This window comes from Ailuropoda melanoleuca, chromosome 10 (genome assembly GCF_002007445.2).
Source record: "Ailuropoda melanoleuca isolate Jingjing chromosome 10, ASM200744v2, whole genome shotgun sequence".
NCBI lineage: Eukaryota > Metazoa > Chordata > Mammalia > Carnivora > Ursidae > Ailuropoda > Ailuropoda melanoleuca.
Window position 1 is genome coordinate 73,211,096 of NC_048227.1, and position 13,646 is coordinate 73,224,741.

Genomic DNA, 13,646 nt, shown 5'->3' on the forward strand with positions numbered 1-13,646 from the left:
ATCTATCCATGAACATGGACTGTCTCTCCATTTATTGAGTTATTTAATTTTTTTAATCAGAGTTTTGTAATTTTCATTGTATAGCTCTTATACATATTTTGTTAGGTTTATACCTAAGTACTTCATTTTGGGGGGTGCTAATATCAGTGGTATTATGTTTTTAATTTCAAATGTCTCTTGTTCATTGCTGGTATATAAGAAAGCAGTTGAATTTTGCATATTAACTTTGTATCCTGTAACCTCACTATAATTGCTTATTAGTTTCAGTAGTTTTTTGATTATTTTGGGTCTTCTACCTAGATGATCATTGGATCTGTGAACAAAGACAGTTTTATGTCTTCCCAATCTGTATACCTTTTATTTCCTTTTATTGGCTTATTGCATTAGCTAAATATTACAGTATAATGTTGAAAAGGAGTGGTAAGAGCAGACATCCTTGCCCTGTACATAATTCTAGTTGTAAAGTTTTGATTTTCTCACCTTAAGTATGATGTGAGCTGTAGGGTTTTTTTTGTAGAAATTCTTTATCAAAGTCGAAGTTTCTCTCTTGTCCGAGTTCATGAGGGTTTTTTTATCATAAATGAGTGTTGGACATTGCCAAATGCCTTTTCTCTATCTATTGATATGATCATGTGACTTTTTTTAGCCTGTTAATGTGATGGATTACATTAATTGATTTTTGAATATTGAACCAGCCTTGATACTTGGGATAAGTCCCAACTGGTCACCTGGAATTTTTAAAATAGTACTAAAAACAGACATTCAAATGAAGGATGTTTAATAAATTGGCTGATCCTAATGTATGAAAGATTCACTGTCAGAGTTGTAGATATACTTCCTCATATAGGAATCCAAGGTCAAGAGCACAGTCTTTATTGCAGTGCTCATACATTTCTAGATTTTGATATCAAAAAACCATCTATAAAAGTTGATGCCCACACTTTCATTAAGTGCCCACTACTCCAGTTTACTAAAATGAAGCTGATACCTGTTGATTTATCTGCTTATTAATCACCTTTTTTTCTGCAATATAAATACAAAACAGATTTCTGATTCTGCTTGAATAAACTTAATTAAAATGACTATATCTACCTCTGATTAAGAAGAATCAGACTGGCCACCAGGGTGGCTCAGTTGATTAAGCATCTGACTCTTTTTTTTTTTTTTTAAGATTTTATTTATTTATTTGACAGAGATAGAGACAGCCAGCAAGAGAGGGAACACAAGCAGGGGGAGTGGGAGAGGGAGAAGCAGGCTCATAGAGGAGGAGCCTGATGTGGGGCTTGATCCCATAACGCCGGGATCACACCCTGAGCCGAAGGCAGACGCTTAACTGCTGTGCCACCCAGGCGCCCCAAGCATCTGACTCTTGATTTCGTCTCAGGTCATGATTTCAGGGTCATGGGATTGAGCTCCATGTTGGGCTCTGTGCTCAGTGCGGAGTCTGCTTGTCCTTCCTCCTCTGCTCCTCCCCCTGCTTGCCTGCTTAGTTTCTCTTTAAAATAAATTAATAAAATATTAAAAAAAAAGAATCAGATCCTTGTATGATTAATTATTTAAAGTCACGTAGGTGGAGATGGATCCACAATCAACCGTCATCCACTAATTAAACGAATCCCTAAGTCAAATATCTTTCAGGTAAATGTATTATATTTACCGTTGATGTAAAGCAGGCACCTCAAGCTTATTTCCCCTCCCCTCCCCATTCCTCTCAGTCCTCCCCATCTTTTTTTAATGGCAACTGCAATCTTTCAGTTGCTCAGGCCAAAAATCTTAGCCATCCTTGACTCCTGTCTTTCATACTTCATATCTGACCCCTTAGCAAACTTTATCAGCAGTATTCTCAAAATATATTCAGGATTTGACCACTTCTCCCCACTTGTACTTCTGCATCTTGGCCAAATTCTCATCATCTCTTGTCTAAATTACTGCAGTTGGCCTCCACACTATCTCTGCTTTTGTCTGTTTCTGCCCTACAGTCTATTCTCAACCCATTTGTACATTCAATATACAGAACATGTATGCCTGAATGTTCTCTTAGCCAACAGTTTCCAAACAATTTGCCCTCAGACATGATGTCACCTTGAGGGACCTGAAACAAAAATCAGTTCATTCCTGTCAGTGCCCAGTGTCTCTCTGCCTTTTCGGACACATCTCTTCTCTTGCTTTGAACATTGCTAAAATCACTTGAGTGGGCTCCATGCTTCCCGTTGCTTCCTTCCTAGCCCAGACAGCCTCTATCAGAGTTCTTTCTAAATCATGACTTGGTTATGCAATTTTCTTGCTGTGTAAACCTCACTGTTTTCCCTCAAAATTATTCACCAGGATGTTCAGCTTCATCTCCTGAGCTTGTATCCCATATGCCAACCATTTTTACTATTCCAACTAAACTGAGCACAGCTTTGGAAATCTGTTCACTTTTAAAAGCTGGGTTAAGATGTTATCCCCTCTTGGAAGTCTTCCCTGATACTCCCATCCACAACCACAGCAATATTGTTTCTTTAGCTCTAGTCTGTAATATTTTATTTTCCTAGCATAGACCTTACATAATCTAGCTGGGAACTAGTGGGATATCCTCTACCACTGGGTTTTGTGACCTTTTTTATGAGCTGGGGGATCTAATTTTTTATCTTGTATCCCCATTGCCTTAGTTCAGTGACTGATTTATATTACTGGTCAATAAAGATTTTATTTTAATCTCTGAGTCCCTTAAAATGTTACCATAATCTAATTGAGCACAATGATAACCCTAATTCCAACTAAAAATCAAGAGTATAACCTAGATGTCAGTGGAATCTCCCTGGTCTTATGTTCTTCATGGCAATATGCATGACCACTATAATTTAGGTGTAAAACCTTTTTGAGTTTCAAAAGAAGTCACCCACACCAAGCATTTCAAGCATTTAATAACCAAACTTGGTTTGGTAAATGGTAAAATATCATCTAGCCCTGCCATCTTGCTGACTCTCTTTTTCTCTACTTCTCCCTTTGCCTTTAGAACATATTTCTCTTCTTTTTGCATTAGAATTTTTAAAATTCTCTGCAAAGCCTTTCTTCTAGCCAACATGCATGGCCCACAGGAAATCACCTAACTTAAGTAGTCTATTCTAGAAATTTTCTCAAAAGAAATCGGCTAAGGAGATTTTCTTGAGATTCTCAATCTAGCCTGTAAGAGAGGAATATTTTCTTCTTGTGACACCTTCTGCTGAGAAACATATTTGCAGTATTTGCCAGTTTATTATATAAATTCTCTCTCCAAGCGTGGGTAAGAGCAAGGCAAACATGCTATTTATCTGTGGTACTGGGAGTCAAAGCCTGTCTATTCATACTCCTCCCAGGCAATGATTCTCAAACCTCAGTGTGCTTCAGAACCACCTGTTGGGCCTGTTTAAAACAGTCTGTTGGATCCCATCCTGAGTTTCTGATTCAGCAGATTTGGGGGTAGGCAGGACTTTGCATTTCTAAGTGATTCCCAGGTGATGATGTTGCTGGTAGCTGCCATCAAATTAACTGAAGTGTTTTTAAAAATATGTTTAGGCCACACCCCAAATTAAATTCAAATCCCCAGGGGTAGATTCCAGGCTTCATATTTTTGAAAATTCCTCAGGTAATTCCAACATGCAGCCAAGTTTAAGATCTGTGCCCTATAGGATTGAGTAAAACTCCTCCTATGGCCCTGTTAAAGCAGTTCTCAGGAAGATGCCTTTTATGGGACTTGAGACCATTTATTTTATATGTAATAAATTTTCCTCTCATGGGAAGCAAATAAGATCAAGAGATGGTGATTACTGTGAATTGTGCTTTAATTAGAATCTGCAGGTCCCTTCCTAGAGGGTAAGTTACACACTTACTTTGAGACTGTTAATACTTGCATATTGCCAAAAGCCTTCCTTTGTTTAGAAGTCATGTTTGCTACTTACATTTTAGGAAGGAAAGAAGAAAGGGAGAGAAGGAAAGTGGGTTGTAGGGGAGAAGGAAGGACAAAAGACCTGCCTCAAATGTGGCAAATGCACTGTGAACTTAACACCACCTCTGGTTCACAAGTTCTGCCCAAGAGAAGTAATAAATGGGGTCCCATTCAAAAATGCACAAAGCCATGGAAGCCACAAAGCTGAAGCCTGCAGCAGTGTGGATGATATCCAGGTCTTGTATTTGGAGTGGAATAAAAGTAGAGTGAAACGTTTTTTGGTATTTTATGATCTCGATCTCATTGCAAACAAATTAAGTACCAGCCCAAGGAGGGAAGGCACCCCTAATTTTGGTAGGCCCTAGGTTAGGCTCCTTTTCGAAAACTGTTTCTATTTCAGCTAGTCGCTAAGATATGGTGGGAGTTGGTCTCTAGCCTAGCTCAATCAGGCTGGCATCTTACATCTGTCTGGAAATGTATGGCTTTTGATTATTTGAATTGTGGCAGTATTAGAGTTTAAATATGGCAGGACAGAAGGCTGAATCTCCAGCCCATTTTCCTTCGCTTTTTTTTCTATGCACAGAACCTACTTTACAGGTAGCAAATGAGTAGGTCTAGTTTACAACTAGGATTTCAGGTTTGTTTGGGAGAATTTTTTAAGCAGAGGACAAGCTCTACTTTTCTCCACTTCTGGAGATCTTGAGTCCTATTTAAATCAACTGCAGCTGCTTAAGTTTGAACTGGTGCCTTGTCCTAACTTGTTCAGTTTTGTTTCCTGAGAGCTCCAAGTGTTTGTTCTCTCTTCTCCTCTTTCTGGATTATCTTCATTTAGATCTCCAGGATACTGGAGACCCTTCTGGCATTTCATGAAATTAGAAGTCGGTCAAGAATGCTTCACCATAGTGAAGTCCCTATAGTTATTATATAACTTGTTCCAATAAAACTTATTCTCCAAACTGTTCAAAAGCCCCTTGTTTTTTATTCATTGCAAAAATCTTGTAGTCTTGGGACACCTGGGTGGCTCAGTCAGTTAAGCCTTTGGCTCACGTCATGATTCCTGGGTCCTGGGATGGAGTCCACGTTGGGCTCCTTGCTCAGCAGGGAGCCTGCTTCTCCCTCTGTCTGCTGCTCCCCCTGCTTGCATGTGCTCTCTCTCTCTGACAAATAAATAAAGTCTTTTATAAAATCTTCTAGAATTAATACATATGCAGAGAAGTTTCCTATCCCTCACTGGTGCACAAATGTCTATGGTTCTCTGATAGCCAACCCCTTTTCAAATGTTAAATGCTCAGCCTGAGACAGATGCATGGACAGTTTTAACATTACACATGACTTCTGCTGCTGGGACCTGTTAACTCTCTACTTATTTCCTTCACTGACTCTGCCGTACTAGTCTCAACAGTTTAGGGGCCTGCTATAACCAGAACTCAAGATTCTCCTAATTTCGGGTCCTAACTATCTAGGAATGATTCTAGTTTTCAGTCATTATCAGCCTATACCAGAGATTCAGATGCTTGCACAATAGCAATTTCACAGAAGGAGCCAAGTCTAAGAAGTCTGCCCTGGTAGATGAAGCATGAATGAAGCTTTGGGTCAGTTCTCAGAAGATGGAGTATAAACTTTCTTGCCCCTTCTAGTACAAATTAAAAAACAAAAACAAAAACAATTGCAAGTCTCTAGATGTTAGCTTAAACACCAACTTTCAAAGTCCATACTCTCTTGCTGTTCCTTAAGGACTTTAGTAGGCTCAAAAACATGGAACAGCTCTGGTGTGACTTCTTTAAAGGCAGTCTAATTGATCTCACGAGTAGTTCCACACTAACCTTAATGGCCTGGCCTGCGCAGGATTAATTTCTACTTCCCCAATGTATCCAACAGTTTGAGATTCTTAATGTATGTGATCTCCTGCTCATCTCTGGAGTGGAGAATTAGTGGGGATTTAGTCATGAACTTTAGCTTTAAGGAAGCTCATGTGAAAAATCAGTGAACCTTGAATTTGTCTGGGTTCTCCTAGGCTGTGTATTCTCATTTGCTCTCTCTGCACAGCATCCTATTAATCCAGGCATGAAAATCAGCACCTCTGTGATATTCCCTAAAAAGTTGCCCCATCAAAATTTAATGTTTGGTAATTCTGACAAGCTTTGGGGATGGGGCATATCAAGCACTGCACATCATTCCCCTAATATTTCGTTGGTTCTCTGTCCCACCTTGACCTCTCTTCTCATATCTCATACTGTTATCCCTTTTCTGAAGCCTTGGGGCCAAGAGACATCTGTGTTCCTCAGAGACTCACTTTATTTCTTATCTTAAGTGGACTTACCAAGGTGTTTTCCTAACAAAGACAGATTGCTTGTTAAGAGGAATTTTCATATATATATATATTTTTAAAGAAAAGTCTCCTTAAATTCCATTTATTGGCCCCATACAATATGCCAGGTGTTAAACACTTTATGTACATTATTCCACTTAATCCTAACAATCCCTTGAGGGAGGCAGTGTTACTCCATTTTAGATAAAACTGCTATTAAAGGAGGCTAAGAAATTTGCTTAAGAGCATATAGATTGTAAATAATGGAATTGAGATTTTAACCTAAGATCGACACCACAACTTATGTTCTTAATGATGGCTGTGAAGTATCGAGTATGTTCCCAGGACATGGTGGTTGGAATATGTAGTACTCTTGTACTTTGTACAATATTATGGTGGGATGCAAAAGAAATTACTCTCAATAAGACAAAAGCAATAATGCATATACATAGACTATGCAAATTTTTAAAATTTATGATATGCTACTACTTATTTTATGTGCTATGAAATCTGTGCCAGTGTGAATAGTTAGAAGCAATTTCCACCATTGTTTTAATATAGAGTTGGCTGTAGACTGGGCCTGTGAGTCTAACATCACAACCTCCTAATTACTGAATAAATTATTGAGAACGACATTGCGTTTTCTATGAAGTACAGAAAGAACGGTAAGAGATGATCTAGGTTAAGAGCTTGTTAAAACAAGCTTAGAAGGCACGTATCCTTGAAGTTATTGCAAAAATACAGAAAGTAAAATAAATATTAGATGAGTGGGCCAGGTCCTCCAAGTTTGGAGTGGTTAGAGAAGTCTGCACGGAAAAGGTGAAATTCCAGTCCAGTTTTAAAGAACTAGGATTTGAAACGTTCCTAGAGAGAGTTGGAAGTACGTTCCTGGTGGGAGGCTCAACGGGAACTTGTCTTATTGCAACCCACTGCAGAACACCACACAGCCCTTCACACTAGCTACTCGTACTTCCGCATTTCAACCAGGAAGTACCTCGCAGCTGGCGTTGCCCCTCCAGTTGCTTCCAGGCTCAATCCGCGCGAAGAACCGCGGGACAGCGCCCGCTTCGCCCTGCTTCCGCTTCCGGTCATTCAAGGCTCCGCCTCACCGGGAAAGGCTGTGTGCGGGAGGCGGGAAGAAGAGGTGGGAAACAGCGCGCGCCGCGCAGGCGCACGGTAGGCGGCCGCAATGGCGCTGTCGTCCTCCCTGAATAGATATCTGCTGCTCATGGCTCAAGAGCACCTGGAGTTCCGCTTGCCGGTGAGCCCGTACTGACCTCCACAACTTCTTGACGGGAGAGGACGGCACGGTGGGGATGGGTGTGCGGGCGGCGGAGATCTTCTCAGCTTGAGCCAGCAGGGACCCGGGGGTGTGCGCTTGTCGGGGTTATTACGCGTCCTCAATCCCTCGGTCTCTTGGAAGGATCCGAGCTCAGCCGAGGGTGTGTGAGAGAGGAGTCCAAGATAGACTCTTACAGACTTGCCACGCATTTTCATTCAGTCTTCTGCCCGTGCGTCTAGGCACGTGAATATGACCCGTCCTCTCGCTCCAGGAACACTTCGTCTAGCGGAGAATAGAGACAGCCAACAGAAATGCCCAGTGCAGTGTTTTAAGTGGCAAATATGCAGGTCAAATCCCGTGGAGGAGGGTGGGATTGCTGGTGGTCGCGGTAGGTGGCAGGGGTTAGATGATGGAGAAGTTGGGAAAAGTGTTTCATTCATTCAAGAAACATTTTCAGAGTACTTGTAATTGCATGTGCTGGACGCTGGGGATATGGAGATGGCAAAGACTGTTTCCGTCTTCAGAGAGCTTGCTGTTTAGGCTAAGGTCCGAGCAGATGCATAAACTTAAAGAAATAACATTTTTAAGTGCAGTAGTAGATGCGTAGGGGATACGAGAGCATAGAAGGGGAATCCAGTCCACCTGAGGGGGTGGGGGATGTTGGCCTTTAAGATCGATTGCATGAGGATATGACACTTGAACAGTAACTAATGAGTAAGAGTTAGCCAGGCCAAGGATATAAATAAATTAGAATATAAGTCAGTATTACCGGATTATGAAATATGTAGCTGAGAGTGACAAAAAGAGAGCAGGAGAGGTAGATAGGGGCCAGAAAATGCAAAGCCTTGAATACTCTGGAAGGGAAGAGAAAATTTATTTAGGTTGGAAGGGAAGAGAAAATTTATTTAGGTTGTAAGGGAAATTTACTGAAGAATTTTAAGCAAAGATTTTTCCTTAAAAATCACTTTGCCAGCGATAATGAGAATAGATTTGAGAGGAATAAGTCTGGAATCAGAGACCAGTTAGGAGCCTGTTGGAATAGTCTTGTTAGTAGATTAAGAAGGCCTGAATTAGGGCAGGGGTAAAAGGATGGGATAGATGGAAAATATTTAGGTGATGGCATCATCAGGACTTGATGATTGAATATGGGGGGAACAGGGGCCAGTCAAGGATGACTCCTGGGGTGCATATAAGAGCATCTCCATTTAAAATGTAGAGCACAGGCAGATGAAAGATTTAAATTTTGGTTATGCTGAGTTTGATGTGTTTGTGTAATATCAAGTGGAGAAGATTGGGGATGGGGGGCAGTGAATATAGGAATATGCAGGGAGTACGATAGAGTGGTCTGGACTGGTAATAAATGTTTTGGAAGCTTCTGCGTATGAACACTAGGAGAGAAAGTGAAATTATTCAGAGAAAGCATAGTGTCAAAAGAGTGGGGGCCAAATACACGAGCTTGGAAGCATTGATATTGGGGGGAAGTGAGAAAGGAGGTAATGAAGAGGATTGGCAAGTGTCAGAATAGAAAGACTTAGAGGGCACAGAAATCAGGAGGTTAAAGTTTTAGGAATTTTGCTAAAACTGTTGTGTAGACTTTGGAGTAGGATGGTGAGCTAGATTGCTTGATTTAATGGTCACTGGAAAATGAGGAAGGGCAGATAGACTGCTCTTAACCAGCATGAGAAGGGCAAGTAAGAGATTGGTTAACAGTTTTGAGGGAGGCCTAGGGTTATCAAAGTTTACAGGATGAAGAGAAGGGGAGAATGGATGTAAGGGCACAGTGGGAGGTGTTGGCCTTTCACTAGAAGGGGAGAGTGGGCAAAGGAGAGGTAGGTTGGACGTGGGGTTGCTGCTCAAGGGTCTGTTTTCTAGGTTTTGAATGAGTCAAGGTTGTTTCTTGAGAGATCAGGGACCAAGCAGTTGAGTGGAGAAATGGGGAAAAATAGTTATATTTGAAATAGTCATTGAGAGCAAAAGAGGGAGCTGACAAGTTAAAAATTGAGAACACAGGTATCGGAGCAATGGTGGAAACCCAGCTTACGGTGATGATCATGTAATTGTGCCGAGATTCTCCGATTTTCTTCAGTTGTGTGCAATTCACCGGCCTTAGGAGTTCTAAAGGGAGACTGTGGCATTGATTCGGGATTAATGTTTTGCTGAGCAGGTGCATTGGCAAGATAGGGGTGTAAGGGCATAGAGTTTCATGGAGGAAGTAATATTTTAATAGATCGTAATTGATAAAGAGCTGTTTTGTGGGTAAAGAAGACTGGAAGCCCACTTCAGTGAGACAGAAGCAAGTGTAAAGGCATGGATGGAGTTGATTATGGTGGTTTGGGGTGTGGGATGTATGGGGAGTGAGGATGAAGTGATGGGCAATGGTGCTAGAGTGGTGGATAGGATCCAGAGTTTGGAATGTTTTGAAACCATTGTAAGGAATTTGGATTTTATTTTAGATTTAATGGGGAGCCATTGACTCAAGCCAGGAAGTGACATTTTTTTTTGTTTTTCTTTTTAAACCAGTAAGTGACTAGTAATCATTTGTGTTTTAGAGGGAGAATTCTGGAGTACCAGAGAAAGGATACTGGAGTGGAAATGGAGGCCAAGGAGGATGTGTGCCTCTAGTCTAGCAGTGCAGTGAGAATGGAGTAGTTAGGCTACTGTCTTCAGAATAGCATCCCTAGTACTTGGACAATTGTTTTTTCTTCTTAAATTACTCTTAGTGTCTTACCCTGGTGCCAGTTTAATCTCCCAAAAATCTCAGTTCTCTTTTACACCCTCATTGTCCCAAGGCTGAAGCTTCTTAGTCTGTCATTAGCCCACCATTGAATGGTTCTTTTCTCTGTCTCCCCACATCTCCCACCTCAATGCAGCCAAGAGTGAATCCCCATCATTCCCTGAATGATGCTCTCAGTTTTCATGCTTTTGCCTGTGCTGCCTTTTGTCTAGTTCGGTCTTCCCTATTTCAGTCTTCTATCTATTGATTTTACATAGCTGATATTCATTGAGATTTACACACATATTTATTTTAGGTTTATTTTTTACTTGATTCTTTTTCAACTCTGCAATTTCCTTTTTAATAGGTTTTTAGTCTGCCAAAATTCTTAATTGTCTTTTATCCCCTTCAATATAGAAAGCATAGTTATGTTAAGTATGACATACTATAGAAAGCACACTTATTAAATTTGATAAAAGAAGCCTGGGCCGGTTGCTTTTGTGTATTGTTTCTCGGTTCTTTTTCATATGTGTGCTGGCTTATTTTTTTAAATCTACACTAGATATATTTGGAAAGTTATTTGAAGAAATAACATGAGGCCTGGGTGAGGTAAATCTTCTTGAAATAGGAGCATTGATGATCTAGGATGACTTGAACTCATTTCCAGGTATTAAATTTTGTTTCTGTTCTGATTCACACATGTTCCTCTGGTATGTAGCTTTTGGAGATCCCAGTCCAAATTGGGTGGCTTATCAAGCCATCTTTCTTTTCCATGGATGGTCCAATATTCTTTTTGTTCCTCTAGCTCCATTAAGCTGTCAAAAGGACCATCCACCCTCACAGATGTTTTTGGAATTGGTCAGTGCCCCGGGAAGCAAGTGGCTGCACCTTGGGATTTCTGGCTTCTCCTGAAGTTTGGTTTGGTAATTCTTGTAATTGCTCCATGTGTTCAAGCAGATGCGAGTTTTTTCCAGTTATTCTCAGCAGAATGCTTAGTCTGAATTGCCTAGTTTGCCATCGGTAGAAGTGGAAGTCCTCTTTCATCTATGCAGATCCTCTTTGTATTCCAGGGCCTAAGTCAGTTTCCATGAAAACTTTTCTTCTGAAACTGAAGTAATGGTTTCTTCCTTGAACTCTAATGTAATACCTTTTTGCTTTTACTTCTTTAAGAGCACTCACTGTTTTAGAGCTCACATTTCAGTTACTAGGGTGAATGTTTTGTTCTATTAGACCATAAGCTCCCTGACGATAAATATGTATTTATCTTTACATAGCTCAATGCCTTGTACATATTAGTTTCTTAGTAAGTATTGAGTGAGAGGATCCCTTTGGGGAAGGCAGTCAAGAGGACAGTCTACACTTTTGAGTCCATCTACTGTTTAGAACTGGTAAGCAGGAAAACTGTAATGAGTAGCTGCCTTTATGATTTAAAATGAGAGATTAGGAATATAATGTGGTCCTGTTTTCCCTTTGTAGAGTTAATCAGGGCCAGTTTTAGTTGCCTTATTGTACTAGAGTTCAAACACCTGGGTTTTATTGCTAGCTCTGAAACAAACTAAAATGGATGAAGAAGGGAGTGGCTAAAAGAACTGAAAAGCTCATGTGAATTAATGCATGAGGCATGCTCCAAATCATGCTATATTTTTCTAGCCAATATAAATTCTTTTGTTCCTAATATAGAAAGATTGTCAACTAGAAAGTGAATTTGCCATAAGGGTAAAAATTTTGTGTTTTGCTTTTTCCAAGTAGATTGATGGTGTAGTATAATACAGGTTTTGCTTATAAATTTGAAACTTGGGTTATCACATTTACTTTCAATTTTAAGTCATTGCTTAAGTTTGGGGTAGTGGAGTTAATGCTATGCCGTAAAACTTCAATAATTCTTCACTTTTTTTTTAAACTCATAGAGCCTTTGTGGGTTTTTTTGGCCTGTTACTAATTTTTATCAGGGTATCTCAGGAGCAGCAAATTTTGAAGTCAAATGCTCTACCACTGAGCTATACCCCCTGAACAGCAAATGTTGATGTTTTAAATGTAGCTGATCTCCCACCGTGCTTTAATGTGGAATGAACAAAAATATTCTGGACCGAAGTAACTTAATCTATAACTTCATTTTTTTTTTTTTTTAAGAATGATAATTCTGTCCGTCTTGCTTGATTTCTTGAGCCACTGAACTTCAAGTTCATCATCTTGATTCCTTTACTTAACACCCTAGGTTTTGTGCTCCTGTTGTCACAGACCTCTTTACTTCATGAGGTAGCTATGATTCCTGTTTTCCAGATGAGAGAAGTGGCTTGTATAAAACCACATGGCCGCCATTTGAAAGATGTGAAAATAAAATTGTGATTTATCTGACTTCCAAGTCCAATGATGCCTATTTAAATATGTGTCACACATGTTTCAAAATGACTTTGGGGTTACCTTCAGTATTACTGATACACTATGCAAGTTCTTGGTCTGTCCATATAATTCAACTGAATTTAGCCCCTGGTAAATCCAGGGATTAAAGAAAAAAGAAAAGATCTGTTGCGTAATTGAAAGGAAAAGCAAAAAGGCATGAATTGCTCAAACCTATTCCTTTTGGTCTTGAGGTAGAGAATGTTGGTGTTCTGGGTATACTGTCTCATGGTGCCTGTGGATCATGCTGAGCTTGGTGTTAAAGGCCCTTCTTCTAGTTGGGATGAAAGGGGATTGTAGGCACCCAGCAGAGGGGGCGTATCTCTGATTGGGTTACCTCCTCCATAATACCTACAGAGAGAAATGGGATCCTACTGCTTTATGTTATTTGAGGAGACAAAATTTGTTAGCAGTATATATTGTAAAATTTCTATAGTCATCTTGTATTTATCAATACAAAGTGATTGCTTCATAGAATATAATATTATCTGAACAGATTTCAACTTTGCATTCCTGATGTTTTTAAAGTAGCTCTTGTGTTCTCTTTCTAGTTATGTAACTTTATCCAGAAAGAAGAGGCTAACTTGTTATAACTTCTGTTTAATGAATCCACAGTGATGCTTCCTGGTTAATCACTTATTTCTAAAAGTCCTCAATTTATCTGTTTAATAATTCATTTTATTTTTATTGATCAGTTGTCATCCAATTTTTTCCAAAATCAGGGCATTTTCTGAGCAAGTCTTTTGGCAGCCTTCTTGTGTAAAATTTCTCAGAAATTACTTAACTGTGGTTGTGACTGTAAAATTTTTCAGAACCTAGAGTTTTAATTTGTGCAGTGTTGAAATTTAAATGCCTCAAGTAGGTCACTTACCTGCTCTTAAAAAGTCGTATTATACCTATATCTGTTAATAGACTTTGAGTTCCTTGTGTTAAAATGTGTTCTTTCTATAATATTTTCAATGTAGGAAATAAAGTCTTTGCTTTCACTTTTTGGAGGTCAGTTCACCAGTAGTCAGGAAACTTATGGAAAGGTAAGTTG

General features: G+C 39.7%; 1 protein-coding gene across 7 annotated transcripts in view; it reads left to right on the top strand.

The window, feature by feature from the left end:
* The first annotated feature begins 7,201 nt into the window (after nt 1–7,201).
* TRMT11 (tRNA methyltransferase 11 homolog) overlaps nt 7,202–13,646 on the top strand; it is a 63,484-nt gene continuing 57,039 nt past the window's right edge. For 2 of the 7 annotated variants that reach the window (XM_011219592.3, XM_019795134.2), the window contains exons 1-3: nt 7,204–7,476; nt 11,016–11,133; nt 13,573–13,638. Coding sequence is in view for 5 of the 7 variants with exons in the window: in XM_019795134.2 (XP_019650693.1) it covers nt 13,631–13,638 (8 nt within the window). In the remaining 2 variants the exon portion in view is untranslated. Of the gene's footprint in view, nt 7,477–11,015; nt 11,134–13,572; nt 13,639–13,646 lie in introns of all 7 variants that reach the window. The other 5 variants (XM_034669091.1, XM_002915134.4, XM_034669094.1 and 2 more) reach the window with 5 other exon arrangements.